Source organism: Schistocerca americana, chromosome 9 (assembly GCF_021461395.2).
Source record: "Schistocerca americana isolate TAMUIC-IGC-003095 chromosome 9, iqSchAmer2.1, whole genome shotgun sequence".
Classification (NCBI taxonomy): Eukaryota; Metazoa; Arthropoda; class Insecta; order Orthoptera; family Acrididae; genus Schistocerca; species Schistocerca americana.
The window spans coordinates 142,218,822-142,232,235 of NC_060127.1; the positions used below are offsets into that span (position 1 = coordinate 142,218,822).

The following is a 13,414-nucleotide window of genomic DNA, read 5'->3' on the forward strand; positions in this document are numbered from 1 at the left end:
AATCAAAATGATGCCCATTTGCTTTTTGGACAGTTGGGGTTTAGTGCATAAAGAATTTGTTCCTTCGAGACCAACTGTCCCCAAGTGTTTTACAAATTTGTCCTTGAAAGGCTCAGGAAAAGGATGAATTGAGTGAGATTGGGCATTGCAGACAAGTGGATGCTGCACCATGTCTCACAGTGACTTCAGTCACGGAATTTTTGACCTCAAAAGCATTTGTTTTGTTCCACAGTCCCCTATTTACCTAATCTGAGTCCTTGTGACTTTTTTCCTTTCCTGAAATTGAAAAATTTCTTAAAAGAACAGCATTTTGTGACTCTGGAGAACACTCAAAAGAATGTGACTGACCATGTTGAAGGCCTACCAGGTGAAGCTCCTCAGTGCTGCTGCCAAGACTGGGAACGATGACTCTACAGGTGTACAGCTGGTGAAGAGACTACTTTTAAGGGGACAATATTGTTGTTTGAAAAAAATAAGAAGTAGGTTGGATAAAAAAATCAGTCTCATTACTTTTCTCACATGCCTTGTAAGCAACACACATTTCACATGTGTACTGCATAATGCCTACACCCTACCACCTTTCGGGAAGTAACCAATAATAGATAGACGCCTAGTGTCACCAGGAAGTGTCAGTGAATATTTTGACTCTAAAGTTGTTCCTTATGACTTCTGAGCAGTTGATGCAAAGACTCTGTAAAAGCCTGAATAAGTGGAAGCTACTGCTGTGTTTCACTTCTGAACCTCCCCCTGTTGGATGACGTGACAATGAAGCTGTGGACTCTATGGGTCTCCATCTTATAGGCAGTCAACCTCATTCTCATCTTATAGATGGTCAGTGTCGTTGCCATTTTACTGACCAAGGTGGTGCAGTGGTTTGCACACTGGGCTCACATTAAGGAGGATGAAAGTTAAAATCCTTATTCAAACATTCTGATTCAGGTTTTCTGTCATTTCCCTAAATTGCTCCAGGCAAATTTCTGTGTGGTTCCTTTGGATGGGTACAGCTGATTTCCCTCCCGAGCCTTGAAGCAATCTGATCTTATGCTCGATCTCTAATAAGCCTGTTGTTGACGGAACATTAAATCCTAATCCTCTCTTCTTCATTCCTATTTTCCCTCTGGGATCCACCTGTATACCTCCTGTGGTCAGCTATTGTCGTACATTCATTCTAAATGCCTCACCATAATATCTTCCATTATCTTGTCTTCTACTTACATCATTTTTCTGATTGCTTCATTTCTGATGATGTGGTTAGTTAAATCCTAAGACTCCAGCATTCTGTGTCTTCAGTAATCCATTTCCATGGATACTATCTAATCTTTCTGTCTTTCTCATTTTCCAAACTTTTGACCCACATTGCTATATTTTTTCTGCTATTGTTTTACATATAATCTTCTTAGTGAGTATAATGACACATTTTCCCTTACTGGTCTTATTGGGTCAATCCATATGAAGTGGTCCAGTGATGGTTGCTTGACCATGTTTAAATATTTTAATTTTTTTATATGTGATTGCCTTATATTTTAGAAGTTCAAAACAGTTTTCTAAAATAATTTATCTTACACCTTTACAGGATGGCGGCCATTTTTATTTGTAGGCGTGTGACGATTTTTCAGTCTGTAGGCATAATGAAAATTTTAATATCTCTGCGCTGGGTTAAGTTACAACATTGCAGTTGACATGATCGTTTTTGGAAAAGTGTCCTCTACAACATTGTCTATTACACAAAATACCCTAAATTCAAAAATAACTAGTCAAAATGACCTCCAAAGTTTGGTATCCAAATTTTCAAAAATCCACTTTTTAGGCCGAGAAAAATTACAAACAAGGAGTGATTTATGAGAGTCTATTTTTCTCCTATAGTTAGATATCGTACACTACTAGCCTCTTGTAGAGCAAGAACACTTTCAGATGTTTCCTTAATTTTTTATGAATTTTTGAAATTTGAAAATTTTCATTTTTTGTAGAGTTATCTCGGGTGGGACTGAATGTAAAAATATGATTTTTTGCACAGTTTGTACGTCTATATGATAGCAACGACTGTTAAAATTTCAACATAGATATCTGACTGTGAACAAAGATAGGAATTTTTTAAAATGCGGAGATAATTCACATTACTCTACAACTGATCTTATGGCTGTTGCCTATTTAAATGGTTTATTGTTTCATTGTAATAAAATTTAATTGTGACATATATTTAGTTAACACTATCACCCAATATTCATTTAGTTTACTTATTTTTAATAATGCAATATTAAACAATAGGATCTTTCGCTTTTGTTGTATGGTAATAAAAATGCCCATTTACGTTTAGGTTTATTGTCAATAAAGAAGTACGTTATTGCTGGGTGTGGCATTGTAGAAGTACATTATTGCTGCGTGTGGGATTTTTGTAGTCAGTCTGTTCTGAAACCTCTGTTAGAGTGGATGTGCCTACTTCATCGAGAGTGTAGAATGTGTTATGTGCTTTGTTCTGTGTGTAATGTGTAATTAATTTTGAGAGATTAAATGGAGTGCAGTAACATGGATGAACAGTGCTCTGTTGGACAGATAGCAAGTGAAGTGTGTCAGAAAACAGTTTATGGTTCAGTTTCAAAAAACTTGAAAAATGTCATTGACTTTGATGAAGTTAGACAAACTTTGTTTAAATTTCGAGTAAGTTCTTCTGTAACATCAGTGTGTGAGTATCATGAGAAGAAATATATTCTGAAGTACAACCACATTTTTGGAAGAAAGTGCTGTGATCCACTTAAAGTTCACAAGAAGGCTATTACTAAAGGTTTGAGGGAAATAAAACTTGAACATTTGTCCTTGTTATGTGAGAGTGAAACAGCTTCCCAAGTGAAACGCAATGTGATTCCTGGTAATACCCTGTGCCCAAATTGTTACTCAAAAATATTTGTTGTGAATCCAGAACCAGAATCATGTAACCTTGTTAATGACATTTATATTCCTAATGAGGAAGCTGTTAGCGTATTGGATTTTGCTTGTTCTAAGTTAGACATATCTCCTGCTTCGAAAATAATAAAATTGTATAGCAGAAAAAGAAAAGTAGCTATTGAAAATACGGTACAACAAATTTCAGACAAAATTAGAAAAGACTTGGAATCATGCTTTAATAATAAAGATACCAACATTATTTCTAAAGAAGAAGAAAACCTACCACCAGCATCATCTGACACTGAATATTTGAGATTAATAGAGAAATTAAAAATTAAATGTTAGTGACATCTAAAGAGGAAAAAGTTAAAATTTTAAGTTTGCTCCCTGACTCGTGGGCAAGAGAAAAAATAGTTCATGAATTCAACGTTTCTCATCGTTTGGTTAAACTAGCCCGAAAATTAGTGAAAGAGCAAGACATTCTTCCAACTTTAGGAAAGAGGAAAGGAGTAGGTATAAGTGAAGAAACAATTAAAAAGATCCAGCAGTTTTGTGATCATGAAAACAATAGAATGTACTCAGGTTGCAAAGATAGCAGAAGAGTTGTTATAAATGAAGCTAAAGTAACGAAGCAGAAACAACTAGTGCTGTCAAATTTAAATGAACTTCATCTTGTCACCTGAGGCTCCAGGTGACAAGATGAAGTTTAGCTGGTGACAAGATGAAGTTTAGCTGGTCCGTCTCAACTTTTTAGGGTAATTCCCTTTACATTTATGTATAGTTGCAATCCAGAGATGATGTCATCCTTGTCCATTTATGGTATGCACATGGGCATATTAGTAGCTATCTGTTATTTCTTTTTAACTCTTCCTTGTGAAGAACATGCCATTTTCCCATGTCAAGGGTCCCTAAAAAAAATTCCAAGGTGTCTTCTCAGCTCAGGGATGTTTTGTCGTATCTATTTTAACAATAGCCTTTGTAACTTACTGAACAAAAGCGTTGGCATGTTGATACACACACACACACACACACACACACACACACACAAACACAAACACACACAATTCAAGCTTTCGCAACCAACGGTTGCTTCGTCAGGAAAGAGGGAAGGAGAGGGAAAGACGAAAGGATGTGGGTTTATAGCCTTTGATATAAGACGCAATGATTCTCTTTTGTAGCACATAGTGAAATTGACCTCTGTCGGTCCATAGCGTATAAGGGCGATGAAAGGGCATTGCACGTCCGTTCCAGTTACACGTAAAACACAATTTGGCCTATACTGGTCGATTGCTATTACATGGCGATGAAGTGGCGTTGTTCATCCACTCGTGGGTTATTTTTGGTAATAAGATACAAAATTAATCTTGATAATATTCTTCATTCAGTGCATACCAGCAGTAAGAAGTATATCTACATCAACTGATAAAAACACCTACTCGACCATATGTGTACAGGTTGTCCAAAATTATTGCATTTTAGCATTTACATACTACAGTTTTGCTGTTTTATGTCATATTTCATTAATAACCATGGTTGTGTTATGCAGCATTCATTGTGAAAGGGCTGATATATTTTAGTAGTGTAAGTTGGAGTAGTGTGTTCGCACTCATATAAATCCATGCATAGTTTGTTACATTTTAGTCAAAACCTAGTGTAGAGGCTTTATATTTCAGAGTTTCAACATTTCTATAAGTTTTTTGTTTCAACATATAACTACGTTGGTTTTTTATCTTTGACAGTCTTGGTCTCAGTTAGAAATGCTCAATGTTCCCCACCATGTTGATATGCAGTACGTCATCTAGGTCTACTTAGTTTCATGTGAGCTCCCGAGGTCCACCGCACGGCGTCCATGGAAACGAGGTGCTCCCCGGCGCTTAAGTTAAGTCTTGATGGTGACTTAGTACCTATGTACTGCATTTTTAAAATGTGACTATTCCTGTTGAGGCTGTTTTGTTTTATTTCTAGACCATGCCATCATAGACATATTACAGAATCAGATTTATCTTCTGAGGAAGGCTCAATTACTTGGGCTGAAACCTATATAAAGGTTGGTTTCATTACCGCAATCGAGGCTGATAGTTTCTTGTATACTGTGAACTATGGCTAGATGTTTCCATGAGTGCATCTCACAAGAAACTCTGAACAATTTTTTGCAATAAAATGTGAACATAAGTTGTTTTTTTGGCACTGATTTCTTTGACCCCATGGAGGCCACGTGTGCTCCATGCCCATCACTCGCCACCTTGTGCAGAAAATGACTGCACCCAACAGATAGCAGCACCAGGCTGTGGTCCTCATCACTGATAGCACAGGGCTGGTATAACTCCGATCTGCACAAACCATCAAAACTTCCCAAATGTGGCATGCTTCCCATGTACTAATACTTTAACCCATGAATATCTTTCAAAGGCCAATGGAAATTGAGGACATGGAATGTCTCATTCTACAAATAACATGCTACACCTCATAGTCAGCTGTTAAAAAAGCAGACTGATAAGTTTGGAGCACTGCTTATGGTGTAGAACTGACACCACATGGTAATGTATCCCTCCACTGCAGACATTATATCGTGGCAGTGTGTGTACCAGGTAGTTATATGGAAATAACACAGGCTGCTTGATGAGGAGATGTGACAGAATGACAGAGGAGCCGTTGTATCTGGATTTGCCCTTGAATAGCATTGCCCAATTTGTTGCTGTATCAAGGTGGAATAGCCAATATGTCTACAAGGACTTGTGTATCACTCACAGCCATGTAACACGGTGTAAAACAGCCATAAAAGGATCCTAACTGATGTGGACTAGAGAGAAGTGCCACAGTTTGTCAACTATAATCACTTTCAAAGCTGACAGGAATTGCTGTTGTTTGTGAATGCAGGCCCATCTCAATTTGACCAGTCTCCGAGAAAACATTGGAAAAGAGAACTGTTGTTGTTGTGGTCTTCTGTCCAAAGATGTTTGATGCAGCTCTCCATGCTGCTCTAGCCTGTGCTAGCCTCTTCATCTCTGAATAACTACTGCAACTTACAACCTTCTGAAGCTGCCTTACTGTGTTTACCTCTTGATCTCCCTTTACAATTTGTATCCCCCACACTTCCCTCCAGTACGAAGTTGGTGATTCCTTGATGTCTCAAAGTGTTTCATATCAGCCAATCACTTCTAGTCAGGTTATGCCAAAAAAAATTTTTTTCCCTAATTCTAGTCTGTACCTCCTTGTTAGTCATGTGATCTACCATCTAAACTTCAGCAGTTTTCTGTAGCACCATATTTCAAAAGCCTCTTTCTCTTCTTGTCCAAACAGTTTATTGTCCATGTTTCAGTTCCAAACATGGCAACACTCCAGACAAATAGCTTCAGAAAAAACTTCCTAACACTTAAGTCCATATTCAGTATCAAAAAATTTCTTTTCTTCAGAAAAGCTTTACTGGCCATTGCCAATTTCCATTTTATATCATCTCTAATTTGGCCATCATCAGTTATTTTGCTGCCTAAATAACAAATCTCATTTACTATTTTCAATGCCTCATTTCCTAATCTAATTCCCGCAGCCTAATCTGATTTAATTTGACTACATTCCATTTTGCTTTAGTTAATGTTCATCTTATATCCTCCTTTCAAGGCACTCCATTCCACTCAACAACTCTTCCAAGTCCTTTGCTTTCTTTGACAAAATTACAATGTCACTGACAAACCACAAAGTTTGTATTTCTTCTCCCATAACATTAATTTCTACCCCAATATATTTTTTGATTTCCTTTACTCCTTGCTTGGTGTACAGACTAAATAACATTGGGGAAAGGCTACAACCCTGTCTTACTCCGTTGTTAGCCACTGTGCTTCCCATTCATGCCCCTCAACTCTTATAACTACTGTCTAGTTTCTATAAAAGTTGCAAAATAGCCTGAGAGGACAGACGTGTTGTACACTCAGCTGTGCTGGATCATACAGCTGTGCCGCATACCTTAGCACAGACAGCGTGACAATGTCTAGAGCACTACAAACTCTCAGCACAGGAAAAAGAGCTGAGATAAGAGTGGTGTGCCTGATGACACCATCGGACACAGGAGGACTGCATATAGCCTTTTCAGAGTAAGCCCAGTTCTATATATAGCATATCTTCTGGAGGCGCTGAGGTAAACAAACATTGTTCTGCATTTCGGCCCACATGGGCCAATCAGGACCGAGTGATGGCCATTTCATCTCCTGCCATTCACGTTATTTGTACACAGTACAGAGGAACGTGGGGTCAGCAAACCACTCTTCGAGCCATTGTCGGCTTTCTCGACCTCAAAGCCTCTACTGCTCGGTCAAGTAGCTCCTCAGTTGGCATCATGATGCTGAGTGCAGCACATTCCAGTCCTTCCAACGAGGTAAAATCCTGGCAGGACCGAAAAGAGAACCTGGCTCAGCAGCCAGATGTGCTGATCACTGAGCTATGGAGGTGGATGGGATGAAAGTTCCCAGATTGCATTTGTCACAGTCATATGGACCCAGCATTTGCTACAGTGTGGTGCTGTTGGCAGGTTGCATACACTTCAGGAAATCTGGAAAAAATGCAGGAATTTTATCCATCCGAGGAAAGACGGGGAATTTTTTTAGAATTCTGAGAATTTTTCATTGTTCTATTTTTCAGTTAAATTTTTGTAATTTTGAATAATAATAACTGATGCTCTAGCAAAGAATTTTACATTAGCGTGCTACTGCAGAATAATAATGTTGCAATAAAACATAAACGAGAGAATAACACCAGAATAAAACTACAGTTGCAAAGAAAATGCGCCACTTAAACAACGAAACACAGTGTTCACTCAACAGTCTGCTGACAGCAAAATGTGACAAAGGCCTTAAGACGAAGACTGTGCAATACTTTGTAACAACATACTGTTTTCAATGAGCATGACGTTACAACTGTTTACATTTCTAACAGGTTGTGAGAAAATATTGCAAATGCTGGGTTGAGAAGCACTACTTTCAAAGGAAGTTTTCTGTTATGCAGCATGAATTATGTTATGTGTGAGAATATGCTATGAATTTCTTAAATTGCAGAGCATTTGACTCTCTTTCAAAACATAACTCTTTGAGGACGAGCCACTTGGAAAAATTTTAGGCCCAGAAGACCAGCCGTTTATGCCATTATTTAAAATTGTACTGACACATTTTTATTTGATATATCTGAAAGGGTAATGCACCAAAGAAGACCAGTATTATATGTGTAACCTTAGCTTTTCGTGTAGCTGTACTGTATGAATATTAATTTAAACTATTAGCTTCTATTTATGTGTTTGCATTTCTTAACAGCAATGTTGCTACTGGCTGATTGTATCACCTGTCCTGTGCTCTGAACATCTGCTGTCACTTGCTGATGAGATCACATGATGTGAGCCATGATTGGCTGACAGAAGAATATTGCACAGTGCATTCTCAATTTCAGTGTTTTGAAAGCTACCATGCTGTAATTGGTGGAATTCAGATTTACACTTTTGTAATATGAAAATATGCAGCATACATGTTGTCGTGGATCACAGATCTTCTCAGAAAGCACCTTTTTTGGATTATTTCCTAAATTGTCTGGAAGTTCTATGCTGGTGTACAAAACCTTTACCATTCAAAGGATTGATAAGTTTTACAGCTCATTGTCAATTAACACAGAAAAGGTGTATTTTCAACAGGGGAAAAGTGTTATTTTTATCCAGGAAAAATTCGTTCCCTTACTGCCTCCTCCCCCTCCTCCCCCCCTCCCCTGCGTAACCATCCTATATTGGGCACACAACACAGACACCTCTCGTTCTCTTAGTCTAGACAGCAGAGCTCACTTTTCAGACTAGTTAAGGCAGGTGGCTGTGTCATATCTTCATGGTTTCTATGACGTTCTATTTCAGCAGGGTAACATGACACGGCACACTGTGTATGCTGTGCTGGCCTACCTTGAACAAGGGATGTTCCACTGTTGCCCTTGCCAGCATTCTGTACAGATCTGTCACCCACTGAAAACTTCTGGTCATGGATTGATGAGAGTTTTCTCACCACCACTTCCTCGCCGCTATGATCGGTAACCTTTGGCATAGTATTCAAGCAGCATAGAATGATGTAACCCGATATCTGTCATCCGAACTCAGTTCAGCTTGGTGCCTATCTGGGTTAGAGCTGTTGTTACTGCTAGAAGTAGCAGATCTGTGTACTAACTTTGGCATCCTTTATACCCCTAAATCACCTACAAATTAACCATTTTATCTTCATGCTATGATATGTATTTACAGTAAATAAAATTTCATTGCAATTTTGACGACCAGTAATGTATATAACAGTAATTTTCTCCCTTCCTTTTAATTGATTTTTATTTAGATGTTTTATTCTGATGAGTTATGTGCCTACTTTACAGGTATCGCCATGCACTTATAGTATTTGGTGGTCTCCAGGGGTTGGAGGCTGCTCTGGAAAATGACGAACAGTTGAATGTCGAGCAGCCCAGCCTTTTGTTTGACCACTATGTGAACACCTGCCCTTCCCAGGGCACCCGCACATTACGCACAGAAGAGGCATTGCTGATCTCACTGGCAGTGCTGCAGAAGAAACTGAAAACAAAGGCAGTGCCTGTGCAGAGTCAAGCTGGTGCAGCGGAAGAGGAAACAAATGAGGAGGAGGTACAATTGCTATTTTAAACTCGAATGGAAATACGGAGCTAATTCTCACCTAAGGAATGAAAATCTAGACTGCAAGTAGAAAATATTGAAAACATATTATTGTAAAATTTGATGAAGAGTATATTCCAATTATCCAGTCATCATAATGACTGACTCGTGTAGCTAATACAGTTCTCCGTTTTCTTGAAATTTTATTCAGTTTGGACATCCATATCAGTGACAAAAGCTTATTGTGCATTTCGGAATGTAATATTTTCTCCTGGATGAGATTCATAAATTATGACATGCTGGTAGACCATAGTAATCTGCTGTTAAAATATATTAACTGAATGAGCAGTTTAAGTCGATGAGCATTGTCTGGCCACACTTTGCCAGACAGCATACATTTGTAAAGGAGTGGCAGAAGTATCATTTGTGTCATCCTGTTGTGATCTGCAGAGTACTGTACAGTGCTCAGTTTGCTTATTTCTGACATTTGACAGCTGAAACAGCAATGCAACACGCATACTCACATTGCCCTGTGCGCAATTACACAGGCCCATTGAGAATTTTCAAAAGTCATGTGAACGTAAAAAGTCTTCCCTAAAGCATTCACAAACTCATTACATGTCATGAGGTCAGAGGAAGGCATATCTTGTCTACACCTACATACTTATTAGGCAAGCCACCACACCCCAGTGTATCTTGTCTTAGCAGCCCTTAAACAACATCCATGTTGCTGACAACAGGACAGTTCTACAGTGAGTAATAAATGTCGTGCATACATCAGCTGGTGTGACGACTGTTTTGTGTACAACGTACATTCATTTTGTCGTTCAAAAATTCAACTACCATCTAGAATAGATGGCCTGATTGTGATGTGTTATATAACCGAAACCAGTAAATTGGAGATGAACTTACAGCTGATTGCAAAAAAAGAAATCTTGCGATCAGGCCCTGGAAACCACGGGATAGTCAGCTGACCGCCATGTCATCCTCAGTCATTCATCCTCAGATGTGGTATGAGGTGAAGTGTTTCAGGTTGGCTTGGGCTGCATGGTGGTTTGTTATACTTGGCCTCGTACATCAAACTCTTAAAGAAGTTGCCACCTGACCACTCCGTGTATATACAATGAATGTTGTTTATTGAGTGCTCGGTCATTGTTAAGTATTATTAATCAGGGTCCAGCTAGTCTGTGCCCTGAACCAGTGTGCCGCCTCCTGCCAACTTGGCTCAGACTTCACCTCCTTACAGTCTGCTGATAAAGCTGCTGGGAATTAACTTCACATTCTCATTCACTCCACCACATAATTAAGAAATGAGATTCAGTTCACCTTCCTATGTTATCTTCAAAATTACAATTCAGTACATGATAAATTAGGGCAGCTACCAACTCGTATACTACCTCTCTGGACTACTTACACAACAGATCTGATATTCAACTTGATAATTGACAGTTACAATACACTTACTATCTTTGACATGCCGTGTTTTTAGATTTCATGGAGTTCTTTCTTCTGCACCGCTCGGTCCATGGAACTCCTGTCTCCACCTCAGCAGGTAGGGTCACTTGACTGCTACCCATTTCCGTACAGTCACTGGATCATTAGCTCTGGTATCGGCACCTACAATTCGAAACACCTCCCAACAGGAGAGTGCTCACCACTTATCGACTATCGCAGTCACGAACATCTTTTCTCTGACATATTTATTTAAGGATGTGATACCTTTTATTCAAGGAATGGGATGTATTACTACATATCCCTCCACTAAGAGAAAAATAGTGTGACAACACATTCAACTTTAATTATTATGTAAGTGTTACATAAATGGACACTAAAGGTTTGCTATGACTTTCAGAATTTTTTTATCAGTGCAGTAAGTGTTTCTGTGTGTTTGGTTTTACCATTAACACATATTTCATTATACCTCACCACAAAAATCTCTCTTTCTTGGAGAAGGTAAATGTTATCTGTAATTCTAGGACCAAACTTCAGAGTACTCTGAGATTACATGGTCTTTGGAAACAGGTAAATTACTTAACGTTAATAATTTTATTTAATCAGTCTGGAGGTAATGCTCCCTTACCCTTGAGCAAATAATAATACTTGTAAATATTTCTTAACATTGGCCTTCCACTGATTAAGTACGCTTTCCTCTAACTTCTTACCATGGCTAACATGATGTACCTCTCTTGCCATAAAGTGGTTGGGGTTCTCCCTTCCTTGGGTGCACCCGAACCTGGTATAAGTTCCCTTCTCTGGGGCAGCTTACCCATCAACCCCGACAAAGTGGTTGGGGTCCTTCCTTCCTAGGGTCCACCTGAACCTGGTGTAAGTTCCCATCTCTTGAGTAATTTAGCCATAAACTCCCATAATATGCATCACATAGCTTCTTTATTATTATTTTGAGTACTTCAGCACGACTCCCTTCTGTTTTCCTTTTTCACATCTCTAAATCCCTCACCAAACTCCTACAGCCTCCTGATTTTCTCCAGACAGTCCTCCTGCCTGATTGTTTTTCCTATCGCTGCTGTCCTCCAAAACCCTTTTCCTTCTGCATGTTAGCTTGTCACTCTTGGGTTATTATGACACTAACAAGATGCACGTTTAACAGGTGTCTGTTGCAAAAGTTTCCAGACAGATTTTTGCAGGCTAGCAGTAATTTGCTTCAAAGTATTACTGGAGTTGTAACAGAAGGCTTGTGGTTCGGCTTATAATTAGGGATCTCGTCAGTTGGATCATGATGTCATTATCAACTTCTGAACACTACATTTTGTGAAAACACTGGAGTTTGGCAATCCTACGGGGCAGGGGGCTGCCTTTCCCCACAGCAGCAGGTTTCTGTGGGTGGCAAAAGCTTAAATTTTAATATGGTTCCAAAAGAGTGATTTGAACAAGACAATAAAAGTTTGGTAAGAATTGTGAGAATAATTGGAAATACAAATCATTCATAATATCTAGTGTATTATTGGAAATTATGTAGATATTATGTACGAAACTGTGAAACAGATGACAAATGAAGCACGAGTTGGTCACCTTGGGTGCATCAAAATAGCAAAGCTTTCTAGTGACATATTGCCACCTCGATTTCTACCACACACCTACACAACACTTGAAATGTACCTATTTCAGCTTAAAAGCTCCTACAGAAGTGAAATATGTTACAATAAAGAAAGATAAATGTCAGCATATGATAGCCACAGTAGCTGGAGTAGCAGTCATATGTGTATGGTTTTTTTAGCTAAAAGCTTTTCTGTAACTGTCTTTTCATTGTGCCTGTCTGCAACTTAATGTCTTGTATCTATTGTCAGTAGCAATCTGTTCTTTTCATCACATTATAGATTGTTCCATTTGATCCTCGTATGTATTGTTATTTGCAGGTGTTTGTAAAAGTTAGTCGATTCCAGTTGACTCACTGAGATTGTAGTCAAAGGATACTACATTTTTTGTTTTGTGAAGTGCATATTTTTCCATTTCTGATTGTTTAAGCAAGTTATCAAACTTTGTGCCCCTTTAAAAATTTATCAGCGTCTGAAAATATTTGTGCTGCTTTTTTACATAATCATACTTTTGTTAGTAAAAATTGTCTTGGCACATAGTCAGTACTTTTTGGGTGCTAAAAAATACTGTGTGTTCTTTGATGTATGGGTTTCACTATATAGGGTGTTACAAAAAGGTACGACCAAACTTTCAGGAAACATTCCTCACACACAAAGGAAGAAAATATGTTATGTGGACATGTGTCCGGAAACGCTTACTTTTCATGTTAGAGCTCATTTTATTACTTCTCTTCAAATCACATTAATCATGGAATGGAAACACAGCAACAGAACGTACCAGCGTGACTTCAAACACTTGGTTACAGGAAATGTTCAAAATGTCCTCCGTTAGCGAGGATACATGCATCCACCC

At 38.6% G+C, this 13,414-nt stretch overlaps 1 protein-coding gene across 3 annotated transcripts in view; it reads left to right on the forward strand.

The window, feature by feature from the left end:
• The window catches only part of LOC124551291 (putative methyltransferase C9orf114), a 42,874-nt gene that overhangs the window by 21,924 nt on the left and 7,536 nt on the right, over positions 1-13,414 (forward strand). For all 3 annotated transcript variants that reach the window (XM_047126296.1, XM_047126294.1, XM_047126295.1), the window contains exon 4: positions 9,259-9,520. In XM_047126296.1, the coding sequence (XP_046982252.1) occupies positions 9,259-9,520 (262 nt within the window). The remainder of the gene's footprint in view (positions 1-9,258; positions 9,521-13,414) is intronic.